We start from the raw sequence: 19,449 nt of genomic DNA, 5'->3' as shown, positions 1-19,449 counted from the left end.
GATGTACTTAACTTTTTTACTAAATACAAATTACACGCAATTTCTGTAATTTTTTTAAAAAAAACATGGGAAAACTAGACACTTTTACACACTTCAATGCCAAGCAATGTGCACAAAAAAACATTTGTAGTAAATGGTATGGGGTAAAATTTAGGGACGAATTTTCACCCAATGGCTATTTTTTCAAGGCTTTTTTGGTAGCTTGGCTATATTTTTTGGGCTTAAAACCTTAGAAACTAGCCCTTATAAAGAGACAAATTGGAAAGTTTGAATGCTTTGATTAGCACAAAAACATAACTTAAATGGACTTAATTTTGCACTTTTGTGGAAATTGGTTCTGAGACCTTATGTATTGATGAGCAAAATGATACATACATCTGAGTGCACCCTAGCTGCCCAAGCTCATTCATAATCAATCTTCTGCCACCTCCTAAAGATTTCTGGGTGGAGAAAGAACCAGAAGATTGGAGCAACCTATCAATTACTAGATCATTCCAACTGCCCAATTTCATACCATAACAATCCTCTGCCACCTCCTATTAAAACTCTGGGTGGAGAATCAGAAGATTGGAGCAGCCCATAGAATACCTAGAGCCACATATCCAGAATTTATAATTGCTTTGGCTCTCCTCTCAGAAAATATTAGCCAATGTACATAGATATCATCACATAGCATCTTTTACCCACCAATAAGGTCACCCATGTAGGAAAGTCCCCCATCACTTGCACTTAGCAGAGATCCTCCTGATATAGGACAAGTACTGGGAAGCACATTCATAGGACGGGCATTACAACTAGTAGTATTGGCACTAGAACCAGCAGTATGAATGGTAGTGCTACTCATGATATTGGTTGGTGTGTTGTTCTGAGTAGTAGAATTCGTAGCAGGTGACATCTGTGGCCAGTAATCATTTCCATAAGGAGCACTCATTGACCTAATTAGAGGACTTGGATTGGATGTAGGAGCTTGTACTGGATTGGAGCTGATGTGGGAAGAATGGCTGTTGCTGAGAGATTCAAGTGAATGTGGGTGGCTAGTGTTAAGGCTATGGGAGTTAGTAACAGAAGGGGTAGCTACAACAGAAGGCAGTTTGGATAGCAAAGCTTCTAAACTGCTCATAGAAGGAATGACTGATGATGGTGATACATGCTCAAGCATCTCTTGATGATTGTTCCTTGAGGTACCATTCCATGAAAATCCCCTCTCTAGGGACCTTTTTACAGCTGGTTCATACCCTGCCTCCAATGACTGTCCTTGTTGCTGTGCCGGTTTTACATCTGCAGGTGATAATAATGAGGCCTGCAACAACCAGAGCTTTAATCAAACAAGCATTGAGTTGTGTTGACAGATCATTCCATTACTATCTTTGTTTTCCAGTGCCTTTGTAAGATCATTACTAAAGTATTTTAAAACCCACTTCTCAAAAGTCAAAGCAAAACTCAAATTTTCTCAGTTTTGTAAGAGCATTACTGATCTATTTTGGAACCAAGTTCTCAAGAGTCAAAACAGCACTGTTTTTGCTAGTTTTGTAAGCACATATTGGTCTGCTTTGGAACCCACTTCTCATAAGTCAAAGCAGCACTACTTTTGCTAGTTTTGTGAGAGCATATTGGTCTGCTTTGGAACCCACTTCTCAAAAAGTCAAAACAGCACTTGCTAGTTTCAAGCCTATTAGGCATGAAAGAGTGCTTTTGAGGGAAGTCTAGCCAGAACATCATGTTTCCATGGCTGTAACTGAGAGCAAGACATGTCAATGTGCTAACATGAAAGCTCAATCCTCAGAAAGTGTAAGAAGCATGCAGCAGTATGATGATGATCATACACCATAGGCAACATGCTAGTTAATGTAGCATATGACTTAGAAAAGGGGTGATCATAAGGTTTGAGACTTCTCACTCCTTATTTCAGAGAAGAAAACTACATTCAGAAATGTCCTGATTACCACTGGAGATGTTGGGGATGACAATAAAGCACCATTAAGATAGCCACTGAGCTGCAAGTTGTTGAATCTGCTTCGAAGCTGTAAAATAAACTCGAAATCCTCTTGCACCTACTGAAGGCAGCATACAATCAGAATGCAAAGTACTGATTAAAGAATCTCAAGGACAATGGGAAAAGTCAAGAAGACACTCTACTTCATGCATCGATCCAAGTTGCACCAGCCCTTCATGCACAGCAATGACAGATATAGTCTGCACAAAGGAAGAGAAAAGCCTTCAATAGGTGAGAAGATGTTCTACTTCAGATGCAATTCTTGTATGTAGTGCATGGACGCGATGAACAAAGACCTAGTATTATTACACAATCATAGAAGCGGTTGCATTGCTGTATGTGAAGCATATAAGCATGTTGCGTGTGAAACTGCCTGTCACTTCGCAGTGATATTTCAGTAATCTCACTATAGGTAAGTTATGTGGTAAGGTTCTAGTATGTTTCAGCATTACTCACCATGCTAGAATAAACATTAATACTGCAAATCACTTAATGACTACAAACAGCTTCATTTTGTAAGGAATGGCTTGCAATTACCTGAATGCCAGACTTGAATTGTGCCTCCCAAGTCCTTGGTTGCTGTGTGGCCACAAGCAGTAAGATGTCACCCTTGTCAGTAAGGCCACATCAGAGGTCAAAACGTATTATTGACATAAGGAAAAGAAAAGCTATGGTTGCATCCAGTCTTACACTGAAATGTGATTGAGGTCTGTACTAAGTCAAATATAAGAAAGAAAGAGGAGGCAGCATACCGAGTCAATTGAATTTTGCCAAGAGCAGGCTAGATTGACTTTGTCATGCTGTGACTTTATGGGGTCCTTGTATACCCATTTGTGCCCATTGTCTGCTGATACCTTGCCCATCAATCTGATTGGTAACAGGCAAAACTTGTAAGTGTCTGTAACTGAGGATTGTCATTTCTAAGGTTTGTAAGTAAACCAATGCCCCATCCCATAACATCCCGGTGATATGAAGTACAAAGGGTAAGCTCTGACTTAAGTCTTTTAAGAAAACCTTCGGATAGAAACAGATCTGTTAGCAATATGTGATTCTTTTTTTGATACCCTTCACCATAGTTGTAGATTTCGTGTGACATCTTGAAAAACAAGTCAGGCTGCAGGCCAGGCAATCCTCTTGAAAAATCACAGAATCCATCTTCCCACACCAATATCCTGCAGCAAACAATAAAATAGGAATCCTTCTTTACAGCAGAAACTTGACTGCTTACATTCATGAGCTTCAATTTTGAGCATTCTTACCAGTTTCTTTTGTTGGCTTTAGACCGATCAAGGTACCCGCCTATCTCCCACCTGTATTAAAAGACACCTTTATGGTTGGAATCCATGGAGGTCAGAAGAGGCCACCCCACAAAATAACATAGTGACCTTGATAAGCAAGTCACAACAGTAGTCACAAGAAGTTTTAATAAATTCCTGCTACAGTTCCCACATTGTGGATTATGACAACATCATGAGCTTCTACGAGGGAGGCACCGCATACCTAGCTAGGTGTGGTTGGGGGCAGGGGGTTGCTGGCCCTGCTGGCAAATGCGGTGCCTCCCTCGTAGAAGCTCATGATGTTGAACACTATAGTGAAAAACAAGTTAAAAGAGCCCCCTTTTTCCACATGCGAAAATGTCAAAAACTTCTTGTGAGTAGAAAGCTTCTCTGCCAGGGCTATGCCATGTAACTGGTCATGCATAACTATATGACCAATATTTTTATCGTAAAACCAAATGTATGTGCAGGCAATCAAACCAAATGGTATTAACTAGTCCAGAATCAGTTGAGCATCTCCTAAATGCATTCGAGTTAATTTCATTGAGCTCAAGCTGGATGTCAACTTGGATGTTTAAGTAGAAGGGATTAACTAGGAAGAAGATGAACGGGCTTACTTGGGTGGGGGGAAGTTTCTAGGCAGGATTCTCCAGAAGACAGCATAGACCCACTGTTGAGGGTCCTTGCACAAGATTCTAAGGAACTGCTGCAGGAGATGACTGCACAAGGGCAGCCTACTGCAGAGCGGGCCATTCAAGCTGTCCATGAGGAAGGAGCAGGACACCTCGACCCAGCACGAGCTCTCTCTTAAGGCTTTCAAACCTGATGATGTTCAACTGCAGGGCTCGCGACTGCAGCCTCGATGGTGACCCTCACCTTGCACCTTCACGTCCACCTCCTCAACCTGTCCTGTGGAGGAGGAGAAGAAGAAACACAATCTTTCGCACCACCACCCAGCAGCTCCATTTGTCATTCCTGTTGGGTCTTGCCACTCCCCAGACTGCATTCCCTTTCTTTATATCGGGGTGTGGCACCCTACTCTGCTTGATTTGTCCACTTGTAATAACCCTGCCAAAACCTGCGCCCCTAGTCATGCCAAGGACTTGAATTTGTTTATGCGAATTTCAAAATTTGGGCTCGGATTCACTTCTGTCCAAGGCGACCCTCATGCCCCCCCCCCCTCCTCCTTCCAGAGAACCCAATTCGTCCTTTTGGAAATTCTCAGAAAGGTACACTGCCTTCTTTTCATCCTTGCCCCTCTACCTGCCCAAGATAAAACTAGTCTGGTGATCTTTGTGGCAAACTCCCCCACACAATTGATATCTCTAATATATTTTCTGTCCAATATCCGGAAATGGAATGCTTATGGTGAGAAATTAGAATGCAAAGGAGGAAAAGTTTTTATTCAGATAAGCAGACAGTTCGTTAGTTGACAGGAGAAGTAGTTTTCTGTGTTTCAAACTCCATCATGTTATGTAATCACACTGTTCTTTAATATCTGTAGTACATATTTGACCTCTTTTGCCCAGAACAAAAAGGAGAGGGGAACTTTACCAGCCTCCTTTATGTCACCAAAAGAAAGCTGTTTCCAAAATTTGTTCAGTAGGTAGGCACTGGGCAGCATTGTTCATTTTAGGTGAATGAGTTTTCTTCTTCTGAAACAAAAAGAGTTCACACCAGCGTAGATAATCTCATGGAGACATTCTGGATCATCACACCAATTTCACCTTTGGAGTTTCCTTATTTCTGAAACAAAAGATTCTTACCAGCGTAGATAATCACACTGTTCTTTTACATTTAAATGATTATACATATATTATACCTATTTTTGCCCCAACCAAAAGAAGAAGAAGAAGAGGAGGACCTTAGCAGCCTCCTGTTCTGTTAATGCTGGGCATTCGCATGCAGCGCGAGCCAGTTGCGTAGTCCCAGACTCCAGTCACCACAAAACCCCCAAGCAGCACCCGAATTGCCGCGTGGCCCATTCATGATGGAAAAGTAGAATATTGTTTTTTTGTCTCCCTTGCAAGTTGCAGTGCCTCTATCATTTGTTGATGAACCTTTTATCCCTTTTGGGGTCACATTATTATACCTCCTTTTCTACTCTGCCCTTTAGTACCACCACTGGCACATACTGATTCACATCAGTGATAAAGTGTGCTCTAGCTTTTCCAGGAGAATGCATCCAAGCTGTTGCTCATCCTTAATGAAAAGGGCTGCCCAGTAAAAACCCTGCAGGTTTTGTCTATAAGGTATAATGCAGTACTGATTCATGAGATGGGTAAAGGTTGAATTCTAACAGTTGTGAGGCAATTTTGATTTTATCAGGATGTATGGTATGACGGTATGACCTCGAGGCTCATGGTGATGGTCTTCCTCCATGACTGTTGGAATAATTTGTGGATAATGAGAGCCATCGTGTTGAATCTGCTCTTTCTTCTGTTCCTTAGAACAATTCCAAGCCATACCTGCAAAAGCAGGTGGCCACTTGTAAACAGCTCAGTGATTCTTCTGTTTTCTTTCTCTTATTTTAAAAGATTAAAATGCTGCAGCTTGTTTTTTAGCCTCAGGGTTGAAGCCTAGCTATATGAAACACATGCACATACTCTCTCTTCTGCATCGAACCCAGCAGTTTGCCTGCCATCATCCTGATATTAATTCATTTATATAAGAGAACACATCTAAAACTCATTTCACAACAACAGCTTATCCAACAAGGATTTGAAGGTTCAACCCACATTTTCCTTTGTCACATGGATAAACAGACGTCTACAGCTAGAATTTTGAAATCATATGATGGGACCCCCACCTATTCAGGAAGTCAAATGGGTGGTTTTTAAAACTGGAAATATCCTTTTTTCCCTCCCCCCCCATTACTCCACCGACCCTTCCAACTTCCAAGCTCAAAAACAAACCCAAATCACCATTTTCTGTTCTCTTCACGCATATATTCTAGTGCATTTTCTCCAGCAGAAAAGGAGCCAAGGGCTACATATTGATATGAATACTATTCTATGCATGTTTTACTGCATTTTCTCCCCCTAGAAAAAGGAATAAATGGCGAAGTGTTCTTATCTCTACTGTGCTTTTGATGCAATACTTTACTGGATTTTCTGCACTCAAGAAGGCAAAAAACGATAAAAATGAAGAGTGATAAGGAGATCGTGAATCAGAAGTCAAAGGAAGCATTGAAACACACATTTGATGCACTGCAAATTCGGATAAAAAGATAGGTGAATGATTGGGAATTGATCATATATTTATGTAGATATGTATAACTCCTTTTGCAAATGTACGTTGTCCGGGAGAGTCATGACTCATGAGTCATGGCCCTCTAAGCTCTTACCTATTAATCAGTGGCAAGTGCCTCTCCTCTTCTGGAATCCGCTCTAGAGAAGAAGATATTTTCCTCTTTACGCTGGATTTATTATCATATTTCTCTCCAGAGGACAAAACCCAGCCTTTGACTCCTCGCACCCACAAGCACCAATCGTCCTGCAGCAGTGGCTCTGGGTTTGTATGGTGGCTGCTGGCAGCACATCACGTGCCTCTACGTCATGTGTTCTGTTTTGTCCCTATAAACTTATTTTATATCATCCATCCACCACCCTAGGTCCCAAGGACTCCTATTATCTATGGGATATTAGACTCCTGCCACGCGCTTAGTCTCTATTTGCACTTGTTATTATAATTTTAGTAAGTAGGACAGAAAAAGAGCATGTCACAAGGTGTAAAATTGACCTATTTGACATCTGCAATGTCTGAAACGTCTATGCATGGCTGCATTCTTACATAGAGAGAGGGAGAGAGAGAGACCAATGAATGTAGCTGAAATGGTTTAGTTCAATGCATGATGATCAGATGGTCTTCAGTTCAATTCCTACATTCACAACATTATTTAGTATAGGAATGGGGGAGGAATACTAGGGAGACTTGAACCCAAGTTAACGGGTTGATAAAACAAGTGACTTACCTCTAGGGCAACTCCTTGATTATGAGAGAGAGAGAGAGAGAGAGAGAGAGAGAGAGAGAGAGAGTGTGTGTGTGTGTGTGTGTGTGTGTGTGTTCACGTTGGTAGGAACCATCTATGCATACCTCACAACATCAAAGTTTGAAACCCTTGGTTCCTTGGTAGAAACAACCTAAGCAACCTAAGACATTTGTGCATCTAGAATGAAAAGCCAAGTATGATTCCCAAGGATAGCTATGAGGTTACCACAAACAAATTGCCAAAAATGGAATTACATTAGAAAAGAAAAGGAACTATTTAAGCATGTTTCAAAATTGTTTACCACCACAATAAAGACAAATGAAATGGTAGTGCAAGTGGGAAACACACACACACAAAGGAAATATACATGTTTCCTATTAGACCACTGATCAATGTGATCTATATTAAACATTCTACCACCACAATAAAGACAGAGAGAGAGAGAGAGAGAGAGAGAGAGAGAGAGAGAGAGAGAGAGAGAGAGAGAGAGAGAGAGAGAGAGAGAGAGAGAGAGAGAGAGAGAGAGAATATACATGTTTCCTATTAGACTCTTATTGAACAATATGGATGGAGAAAGAGTCGTGTCCATGTATCATATAGAGTGATAAGGATTTTTTAAGAGTCAATACATGTAGTGCTTTGTATTACTTATCATATTGATACATAAAAATGTGGAGACAAAGGTTTTAATGCATGTTGACTTGGTACTGGCCTTTGATTTCTACAATGCACATCGTCGAGATTTATCAATGAGTATATGTTGCTGACATGTTAGTATCACAAACATGTGAATTTGGAGATGTTTCACCATCGATTAGGAAGGGCAATGTGGATTGGCTCCAAGTAGTAATAAAGGCTATCTTAAAATGCATATCCCACATTCTAGGTTTGGAGCTAGTTGGATTCAAACTCATGTAATTAAAAACACTTGCACTAACCATGAGAGGGAGGGAGGAAATGAGAACATGCACCTTTTCATTTTTCAAGAGAAAATAGGAATGTGTCTCCTTTAATCTCAATGGTAGAAATATACAACAAAACAGGCATGCACTTTCTCATTTTTCAAGAGAAAATGGCAAAGTCATCTTTAATCTCAATGGTAGAAATATACAACATAATAAAACCATGATTAAAATGAACAATATTCCTTAGCTAATGTTATATAAAGTCTCTTTGGTTAATTTTGCATGAGGTTTCATGGACTTAATGAGAAGCCACCTCTTTCTTTTTTTGCACTAATATATAAAGGATATGTTCTTACTTGGAAAGAAAATTCTCTTGGTGAATCCTAGTCGCACTTAGACTTGGTAAGTTCTTTATATTGATGTAATGAGCATATGGCTTGATATGAATGTTGTGCCATCCATGAATTGAATAGATTCAAGTGGTTAACAAGACACATAAGTCTATCAAAAGGGTGCTCTAGATGCATGGCAACTACAGGAATGCAAAAGATGAGCTCTAGATGTTTCCCTCTTCTCATTTAAGATGTAGAATAATTATATATTTAGGGATTATTGGATGTTTAAACACATCTATTTGGTTTTAGCTCATAAAGAAGTTTTGGATATATCAAAGAGAATGGTAGCTTGAATTGACATGGGGAAGGGTTGGGTGCCCTTGGGCATTTTTAATGTGGAAATTTCAAGTGTTATTTTAGCCAATATATATGTAATGAAGCCCTTTAAGACCTAGTCGGCACTTGGCAGATATATGCTTTGCAAAAAAAATTGGAAAACATGTAGTAGGGATCTTCAACTAGTCCTTGGTTAATCAAGAGCCCTCCTAGGTAGGGATTATCTTAATGTGAAAAAGTTAATAGCAACATGCTATTAAGGTATAAGATATAGCTGTATAGATACATTAATAATTCAAAATTAGTTAGTATTAACCAAACCAATCAAAGTTAACTTAGTGACCTATAATTATCATGGCCTATTGTTAAGAGAATTTTGGTCTAAGTTTTGAAAGTGGATGATTATCTGTACATTGTAGAGTTCAATGCACTGCCTACAACGGACATGAAGAGACAGTTTATGGGAGATTTATTCAAGATACAAATAGGTTTTCTAGGTTCAAAACTAATCTCCAAAATAGTCTAAATACCCAATATTAAGTTCTAATAACTTAATGGGAATTTTGGGTGGATTAAAAGACATTCAAGGAATTACCTTGAGTGCTACAAGGAGTCTAGGCTAAAAAATACCCCCAAAAAAACATATGTTATGGAAAGTTGTTTTTTTTACTATTCTAAGATAACTTTCACAATTTTTGTCTATGCTAGCTTGTAGACAAGCCTGTCATGACCGATTTGAGCACCTAGATGACTATGTTTGTATTGATTATATTCCATTGCTTATAGGATTTGAGATTTGATGCTTTTGCATATTGTAGAAGTTTGTGTACAATAGGATTCTGATCTTTTCTTATTTAGGATCAGGTTTTATGTTGGCAATTGATTTTGAGTTGATCAATTATCTCAACAAGGGTTGGATTGATCGAATACTGTTGTTATTGACAATAATACAAAGGCTCGGCTTCAAACTCATTCGGTGCGAGATCTATTTTTTCTCTCTCATCTTCTTCTCTTCAACCTCTACTCTTTGCACCCATATTTTTGAAATCCCTATGTTTCGAGCTTTCTTCTCTTTATCCTTCAACAGTTGTGGTGAACTTGATATGAAAGCCATTGACATGGTGCAAGATGGGAGATTCATCATGATTAGATTCAAGTGATATTATTTAGTAGTTGGTGCAAAATATGAATATGATTTTGCAAGAACCACAGCAGCAACAACAAGATCAACAAAGGATGCATTCTTATGCAAATTTAGAGTCTGCAATGATAAAGGCTTTGCAATTGTAGAGCAAGATATGAAATTGTTTAATGACCGGAATTTATTTGCATATTTGCATTTGTATGCACTAAAAATGGAATTGTATGGGGTAGCTCAAATTGCATGGAGTCGATATTTTGTATGGCTCACTATGCACGAATTAAAAGCATGGATTATGGAATTGTATTCGCAAGATACTGATTAACCTATGTTTAAGAAGGCACTCAAAGAGAAATTTTACATAGAATATGCCAATCTAGTTGCAAGTAGAACCTTTTAAGAGTGGGTCATGAAGCTGACTAAAGGACTCTAGCTACGGAATTGCTTCAAGAGTTTGAAAGTGGATTTGAGTAGTTGGACATTGTAATAGGATCTTGAACCCCTGAAAATTGAGATGTTTTTGTAGGCCATAGATCCTGTTTGATAATAGAAGCTAGATCATCTGTTCGAAGATCAATCTATGGAAATAGGTTGAAAACTAAATGGCAGCATGTTAAAGATGTTGTAAATGCACTTGTCAAACAAGAAGCACAAAAAAAGGGAAAGATTGCTTATTGGGACCTTGTCTATTGCTCTTCTTCTAGCAAGACCATGGAAACCACATTTAAGCCACATATATCTATAGTTGTTCATAAGGCTAAACCTATCATTTTGACAATAAAAGAGCATGTTATGGATAATAACTGTATGCAACCAGCTCATTGTGTTCCCATTCTGGGGGAAGGCTATGAAAAGATGTGACAAAGTTTCATATCCTTTGCCACACAAAGGGCAAATTTGTGTCCCCACTCCGATGCTTCCAGCCTTCTCTTGAGTCCATATGCTTTTGTGAAGGATGAGCCACATAAGGCTTGAAATGTTTGGCTATATTGTTGTTAACCAAATTTGTTTAAATTTGAACTCCCATTGGTCTTTTAACCAGGAAATATGCCTTCTTTAATTGAGTTTTTGTATTACTTGTGTGTGGAAAGGGGGGAGGTGGGGCATGGGGGAGAGCTTCTCGTGCATCTTTCAACAGAAGGAGCTAGTACAAAAATTTCCATTAGCTTGAATGAACATTGGAACATTGTTATGCTAGATCGCTCTCCTTTCTAAAATTATTTCTATATCTTTCTAGTTAAGACTAAACTTTCACTTGCAAGGATCTGTTGTCAAGCAAGTTTTCAAAAGAGTCCCACATATCCTACTAGATTTTGAGGCCTTTCCTATTGAGCCAAGATGCTTGCTTTAGATGTTCAAGTGGGTATGGTGGTATAGTGATGTTGAGCCACCAGATGGAGTCCTTCACTTACTTGCACATGGTTTTTGTTGATTTTGTGAGTTGAAGGAAGGGTTTGAATCGAGTCTATGCTCCCCATAATTGTTTGACTAGTGGGAGGGCACCTATTGTAATAAATTGGAAGTCAACAAACATCACTACATGGGAGGGAAGGTTGCTATGAACTGCAGGGAAGTAGAGGCTTTGAATTTAGTCAAGGAGTGAACAAATAGGATGGCCCAATCTTCCTCAAGGTGGGACATGCTTCTAAGCACCCACTTGTAGGTGAGCTTGTTGGCAAGAGAGTGCATGTTTAGAATTTCGAGGCCACCTAGTATTTTCAGTGAGATATAAGTTTTCCATGCTACTTTAGGGATTTTGAACTTAGTGGAATCCCCACCCCAAAGGTAGTTTCTATAGAGGGACTTAAACTAGGACATGCTAGAGCTCGGGGACCACCAATATGATAGAAAGTATACACAAGAGGGGAGGATGATGTAATTGAGAATACTATTCTCGAGGCAAATCCCATCTTGAGATCATTCCACTTGTTGGTTTTGGTTAAGAGGATCTCCATTACCCATTGCCATCTTTGTTTCATACTTGTACCAAAACCCAATGGGATCCGTAGGAGCCGAAATACAATCCCTTCTTGGATGGATTTGCATCCAACTTCAAGCAGCCACCACCAGAGGGGGAGCTCTTTGATGAGCATTTTGACTCCTATTTTATAATGTTTTATTTTAAAGCCTGAAGTAAGGCAAAACATCTCTAAGCATGCCCAGCAAGAAGAGATAGATGCAGGGTCATTGTTCAAAGTTGAATTGATGTCATTTGTGAACAAATTTAAAATCATATCTTTGGCTCCCCCTAGTAGTCTAATTCCTCTTAAGCATCCTTTCTGATATTGCTCCTCTATCAACCACCCTAATCCATCTACAACTATAGCAAAGAGAAGAGGGGCAAGTGGGCACCCCTGTCTAATGGAATGTTTAAGAAGGAAGGGGGTGTGAGGTCTCCATTCATAGCAATTCTTATTGTTGCATTTTCGAAAACAATAGAAAAAAATTTGATAAATTCACCACCTAAACCCATGACAAGGAGGGAGTGGAGAATAAAGTCCCACTCCAACCTATCATAGTCTTGATTATTCTATTGAGTAAAATTCAATCCTACCCAAAGGTTAATTATTGCATCCAGAATATATTTGCCTTTGATAAAGCCTTTCTACTCCTTCCTTATCCATTTGTCAAGGTGGGCACAGAGCCTTCTGGTTAGTGTCTTGGCAAAGATTTTGTAGGTTGCATTTAGACAGATGATCAGTCTCTACTTGCCTAGCATCTCTTTCTCCTCCTTTTTATGGATTAGCTTGACTACTTATTCACTAATGAAGGCTAAAAGGGACCCAAACTAGACTAACTCTTTCCACACCTCCAGTAGATGGGATGAGTATATCCTTAAATGTTTTAAATATTTCATTCAATATTGAATAAATCATCAAGGCCAAGAGATTTTCCCCTTGCCAAAGTCTTTATAGTGGCTTTGCCAGTTTGAAGCTAACTATATCCACCTCTAGAAAGGTGGCTATTTCAAGGGATGCTACCTTTTTCATACATCTAGAGACATTGGCCTTAGCTTCAATTTGGGAGGGCATAGGAGGTTGAACTACACTGAATATGTTAAAAAGTGTGTGTGCACAACTCGGGTAATTTACTCATGAATATATGTGTGCATCACGTGGGTTCAAAATAAGGTATTTTTAAAGTACCAATTTTATACATTATTTACATACAGAAGGGTGTAATATAAAGGGCTTATTTATAGATTGAATAGAAAAGGGTTATGTTTTATTCAGGAAAAATTCACAGATAAGGATATTTATAAATAGGCCTTGAACGCACATGATGAGGATGTACGTATAGTAACTTCCCTGAGGTGCACAATTGCCAAGTTTTCTTCTTACCATGCTCTTTCCTTAGAAAGGGGATTTGTTGGTCTTTGCTTTGTTTTTTAGTAGTTTGAAATTCTCTTTTGTTGGTCTATCCTCTTTGTTCACCTACCAGTCCTTGAAGAATCTCTGCATGGTCTTTGCCTCAATTAGTTCCTCCCTTCTAAGAGATGTCTTCATCACGACGATGAGTTTTTCTTGGAGATTGTCCCAAGTTGATCTTCTTCTCTATCTTGATGATATCTTGACATGTTTGGGTTTGTCTCTTCTACCTTATGGTTGTCATAATATATTTGGCTTTGTTAAGGAATTCTTGAGACTCCTTAATAGCTAATATCCACGCTTGAGCTAGGTTCTTTGTGGCTAGGAAGTACTGGTTCCAAATGAAGGCAATGGCTTTTTGGACATATTGAAATTCCAACAGGGCTAGGTCAACATGAAACCAATCCGCTCTAACCATGGGGTTTCTAGAGTTGCTAAATATAGTGAAGATAGGTTTGTGGTCTGAGAGACCAATAGTTTGGAGGATCTTTTACCTATAGTAGTCAATGAATTTGCCTAAGAGTCCTAAGGAGATGTAGCATCTGTCTAGTCTGGCCTTGTAAAGGTGAGGAGGTTTTGATTATTGGACCAAGTGAAATTTATGTAGGGTGAGGTATCAATCAAAGAGTGATATCCCTTCAAGTGGGTCTAGGCCATTAGTTCTCCCGACTACCTAAGACTAACCCTCTGCCTTCAAACCAATCATCATCACTGAGAGATTCAACCATTGTTAAAGTCCCCAGTTAGTATGATAGGGCACTAATGATTGGGCCACCCCTGTGGCATATACAGAGACTACCGCTATCTCCTCCTCTAAGTTCAACATCACAACCACCCACTTATATTCAAGGTTGGTCATGAATCTCTAGTTGGAGCTACTTAGTCTATTGTGAACTCTTAAGGCTGCACCTCCGCTACCTCCATCATGATTGGTATGAGCCTAAAGGTAGTCTTTGGAATAGAGTGGATGATTTTCTTTAGGGGGACACCTTGAGTTTTCACTTCTTGAAAATAGAGAAAATCAGTGGCTAACATTTCCTAATGCATTCAATTCCTTATTACTGCTACACGAAGAGTGTCTGCCAGCCCTTTGGTATTATATGAGAGGACTCTAATGGACTTAACCATCATTTCTTGCTAAATATGGATGGATTACCCTTACCTTTGGTTCCCTTGCCTATGCTAATCGGGTTGGATATTTGCCTTAGAGAGCCTTCCGTTGTTGTTGACTATATTTATGATATTGGGAAGGGGGGAGTACTGGCTAGTTGACCAATGCTTACAACTTCTTGTTGGGTTCCCCTTGATTTTGGTAAGGATTCCTCCTTGTCTTGTGATATATCCATAGCTTCTGAGGATACTGGTTTATCTTCTAGTAGTTTGTTGAGGTCATACTCTCATTGATTTCTTTTGCAAAACCCTCTTCCTCCATACAAGCATGTTCAAAGAATTGTGTGCCACTGATGGATTCCTCTTCTGATTCAATGTCGAGAGTGGAGGGATTATCTTCCTTCTTAGAAGAAGTATGAGTGTCTTCAATGTTACTAAGCAATGCTATGTACCAATTGCCATTTCTATTCTTAGGGGCAACTTGTTTTTGGTTGTGCAAGCTTTCAAGTCCTTTGTTGTTTCTTTTTTTTGTTTATACCTTCTGAAAGCCCTAGTCATCCACTATTCGTATTGTAGAGGGGGGATCACTTTTGGGATCTTATTTCTTGTCAGCCAACCTGGCAATCTCAGATGAAATGGCCTTGTATCAAACACTTGAAACATGCATTAGGGAGATTCTTGTAAATGACTTGCTAGTTGAGGAGGATATGGCCTCTGGTATTCCTAATGATTTTTTTTTAAATTACGACTGACTTCAAGCTCAAACAAGGACTTGGGGATGCCATCTCGGTCTACAGCCTCTACCCAAGGACTTTGTCCAATGAGGAGGCTAAGGAGCTAGATAATGGTAGAATGGGTCAGGGAGGTCGGAATTCCACCCTGACATGAATTTTGGAGGGTTTGGGGCCATTGGGGGAAAATTTCAGAGACTAGTTGAAGATTGTCAACGAAGAATTCCTCAACATCCACTACCTATAGGAGAGGGTGTTGACAGCCATGTCTTTAGAGAAAGACAAAATATTTATTCAGGAGATATCTTGTAGTCTAAGCATCCACTGCCTATAGGAGAGGGTGTTGACAGCCATATCTTGTAGACAAAATATTTGTTCGAGAGATATCTTGTTGTGGGGAATTGAGCTCCCGCCATCACGTGGCTGAAATTGCTTCCCAAACAGTTAGATATGTGGTGGCTAACCACTAGAGCGATTTCTTGATTTTCTTGGAGTGAAAAAACTAAGCCTAGTTTTCCCATGTTATTCGAATTCTCACTACATGATAGAATTAAGGGTGCACCTCTATTTTAAGTGTTGCTAGGAATAACCAAAACTAGGCATGATGTGTCCATTTGCTTGGACCACTCTCAAGCACCCAAGTGCTTCTACCCAAGAGTGTTATCAACCAATACAATAGCATGCCCTCATGGGGAATGCTTATAAGGGGGACCTAGAGTCTAATCAACACAAAAATGTATGTATTATTTTGCATTGCTAAGTCAAGTCTTCTTGCAATTGAACTTGGTTGTTCCATGCAAAGAAGAGTGGAGAGAACCAAAGAGAACTATCTGCAAGAAGCAATTCTCTTTTATTTAAGATGTCAATCTAGCCATGCACCCTTATTGGCATGTTAAGTGTCCATCTAACCCATACTATTTAATGTTTGATTAAAGGTGCCCATCTAACTTTGTCCTCATATTTGCTTATTAGCCATGGCCATTGTGCATATGTACATTTAACAAAGTTCCTTATATTAAATTTTGAGAAGACATAAATGAGATAAAATCAATCTTTTGTGTAACCATTTTAAACAACACAAATGTGTACCTCTTCTTTTAAGGACACCCTCCATATGTTAGAAAAGCTACACAAAACAAGTCGAGCAACCTAATGGAATGAAGTAACATATGATATACATGTTGAATGCTAGCAACATTCTTATAAGTTCATGGATGAAAAGTTACTCCAAAAAAGGCACAATCATGCTTGTTAAGGTTGCAAACAATATGTAATAAAAAGTGTTTCAAAAACAAAATTATGTTTAAATTTCATAACACGATGATAAAAGCGTCCCTAGAATAAACTTCTTACATACAAAACTTTTATATCATCATTAGCGATGAAGGATCTTGCGAAAACATAAGGTAAAAAGCCATTATGGGGATTTTTAATTTGTGAATATATGCCATGATCAACAATGTAAGAATTAACCTTTTAGAGCTCTCTCTCCTCCCTTCATTGGACTTCATTAGATGTTTATTACAATCTATATAAAGTTTGAACTTGCACATGTCCTTGAATTTGCAAGATGTCATTTATTATCTCCTTTTCTTTCTCTTAAGTTGATAAACTTGCATATGGTAGGGCTCCTAGATTTTTGACAATGAGGAGCTAGAAGTCTGAGGCATCACGCAGCCTCAAGCCCTTGAGGCTATTTGTTGCTCTTTAAGTGCATTGAATAGCTTGGCCACATGGCTACAATCTTCCATACCTTACATGCATGTGGGAGGATGTATGCCAAGATAAAGTGACCCTTATGCACTTTAGGTCCATTGGCCAATGCTTCTTCTTGCTTAATTGGGTTCAATGGCCAAGTGGGCCTGGATGTTCATAAGCATTGTTGGATTTGAGGAAAACTTTGAGCTTGTCCATCCCACTAGACCACAAATTTCTCAACTCAAGCAATCATCCATGAATCCCCTATGTTGACTACCTTCTCTTCCCTACCTCTGACTAGAAGGATGGCTAGTTTGGGATAGTAGTAGCTAAGGTGCTTGATCATGTGAAGTTTTATTATCTACTTGTAATTAAGTACTCACTAGTGTGAAAAAGAAGGCCTCCTTCATGTGGACCCCCCAACCCACCCCCAAGAAGGATCTCCTCTTAGAAAAGGATAATACTTCAAATGACAAGTGCAAGCAAAAGATTGAGGAAGGAAAAGCAAGTGAAAGACCTCCCCTAAGAAACTTGCAAGGAAGCCAATGGTGGAGTGAATGAAATGCCAATGGATTATAGCATGATGCTACTAACAACTTTAGATATGACTATCTAAAGTTGAGTAAGACCATGCATGAGACTTCTAGGAAGCTGAAGGCCCTCAATTAGAATGTCGGGGGCTCATGCATGCAAAGCACAAAAGAGGCTTGCAACAAATAACTATTGTAGATGAAGCTAGACATTTTTGGGCTACAAGAGGTTTAGGGAAGGAAAGTCTAGACCTCAAAGAGTTCTTAGGATTGTGTGCTTTGCTAATATGTATGGTTAATATGTAGAGAAGTCTCCTTATTTGAATTAAGGGTGAGTTGAAAGTCAACTTCACTTCATCTAATGATGTAACATCATCACAACTCATGTGTTGGGGGGTCTAAGTCCTTCTTTAGTCTTTGTGTACACACTTAAACCTCGTGATCAAGAAAGGAAGTGAAATTTCATCAAGGATGTGATAAGACAAAAGTGTGCCATACTTTTGCAAGATTGGAATATGATTCTCTATGAGAAGGATAGGTCACACAAGTCAAATACCATGATTCATGATGAAATATTGAACTAGGAGGGAGACCCTAGAGGGAGAGGGCATAGGCTTCTTCAATGGCAGTCGCATCAAGTGGTACTACCCTTCCACGCACCCATTACATCAACCTTCAATCCTAGAGTCCCATGTCAATGTATGAGTGGCCACAATTACAAAGATTGAAGATGAGGATGAGGAAATAGTGGAACCAGCTTACCTAAGTATAACAGTCACTACCAAGCACCAACCATCCTCAGCACACTAATCGATGAGGGAGCTGACTTTAGTGTCCTAACTCATGAGCGTTGGACCCAAATTGGCAAATCGCATTTGTAGCCCACTAATGCCAAACTTAGCCCATTTGGGGGCCGATCATATGCACTCTTGGGAAAGTGCAACGTAGCAATCTCTATCGAGTCTAAGAGCATACCAATGATCTTTTATGTGTTGCCAAACACTAAAGATGTAGGTATGGAATCGTTGTTAGGATACGTGTTCAAAAAGCAAGCTCATTGCAATGTCGACTATGAGTCCTAGCGCATTCACCTTGCCATAGGCAATGTGTGTATAGTCACCAATTTCAACAAGCTGAATACTCCTATATCTCTCCCTTCCAACTCAGTAAAACCCAAGCAAGGCACCTATATTATGTTAGAAATCAAGCTCACCGTCAGTGTGTCTTCATCTATGGCCGACATCTATGACAGCTAGTGTGTACAGCTATCTACATGTGACTACATTAAATAAGTCGGGTTAGTAGTCAGTCAGTGACCTGACTAGAGTTAGTCAGTCTAGTCTACATTTACACTAGGTCACTTTATCTTGTAGTGTGTGTGTGCTTTTTAGTTTAGTGTGTGGAAATGAAGGAATGAGATTGAGAGCTTGAAGGCTCATGGATATGGAGTCTTTCCCTTTCTCTCTCTCTACTCCTTGAACATGGTATCAGAGCTTCATCCATGAGGCTGTGGGAGAATGGGCATGACAACTTGCAGTGCAAAGGAGATGGAAGTAAGGAATGAGGAAGAAGCTGGACACTTGCAAATGAAGCTATAGTCAAAGGAAGGAATCAGTGTGGACTGCTTCCTGAGTCTGAAAATGGTGGACTGCCTCCTGAAACCTGTGTTTGAAAATCATGGACTGCCTCCTGAAACCCGTCCTGAAATCGTGGACTGCAACCTGTGTCTGAAAATCGTGGACTGTCTCATGAAAAACAGCAACCTGTATCTGAAAATCTGCGCCTGCTGATCTGAATGGACAGCAACCTGTATTTGAAAATCTGCGCCTGCTAATCTGAATGGATAGCAACCTGTATCTAAAAATCTGTGCCTGCTGATTTGAGTGGATAGCAACCTGTCAATCTTCAGTGGGGCACCTGGACAAGGTTCATAGAGCATGTATGCTCACTATTGAAGGTATTTGAAGTGTGCAAGGAGTAAATGCTTATGTGGGAGCTCTGTTATGAGCTGGAGTGACAAACACAGGCCTGTAA

General features: G+C 39.6%; 1 protein-coding gene across 1 annotated transcript; it reads right to left on the bottom strand.

The window, feature by feature from the left end:
• Positions 1–320: 320 nt before the first annotated feature.
• On the bottom strand, positions 321–4,663 carry LOC148019243 (uncharacterized). Its single transcript, XM_087660836.1, has 8 exons — positions 3,888–4,663; positions 3,253–3,303; positions 3,058–3,165; positions 2,746–2,860; positions 2,531–2,572; positions 2,137–2,193; positions 1,944–2,051; positions 321–1,300 (listed from the first exon to the last, which is right to left on the bottom strand). Exons 1-8 carry the CDS (start codon positions 4,034–4,036, stop codon positions 680–682), a joined length of 1,251 nt encoding a protein of 416 aa, XP_087516962.1. The 5' UTR covers positions 4,037–4,663; the 3' UTR covers positions 321–679.
• Positions 4,664–19,449: the final 14,786 nt, after the last annotated feature.

The sequence above is a fragment of the Lygodium microphyllum genome, chromosome 20 (assembly GCF_053477565.2).
Source record: "Lygodium microphyllum isolate KBCC chromosome 20, Lygodium_microphyllum_v1.1.10, whole genome shotgun sequence".
Lineage (NCBI taxonomy): Eukaryota > Viridiplantae > Streptophyta > Polypodiopsida > Schizaeales > Lygodiaceae > Lygodium > Lygodium microphyllum.
The sequence above is the reverse complement of the archived record's forward strand: the minus strand, read 5'-3'. Positions and strand labels throughout refer to the sequence as shown.

Bases quoted from the DNA above. Each gene is read 5' to 3' on its own strand.
- LOC148019243 (XM_087660836.1), bottom strand. From the start codon at position 4,036: ATGGACAGCTTGAATGGCCCGCTCTGCAGTAGGCTGCCCTTGTGCAGT. The intron at 2,861-3,057 runs GTATCAAAAAAA...GTTACCAATCAG, and splicing joins ATCTACAACTATGGTGAAGG to ATTGATGGGCAAGGTATCAG. The intron at 1,301-1,943 runs GTAATCAGGACA...TGGTTGTTGCAG, and splicing joins CATCCCCAACATCTCCAGTG to GCCTCATTATTATCACCTGC.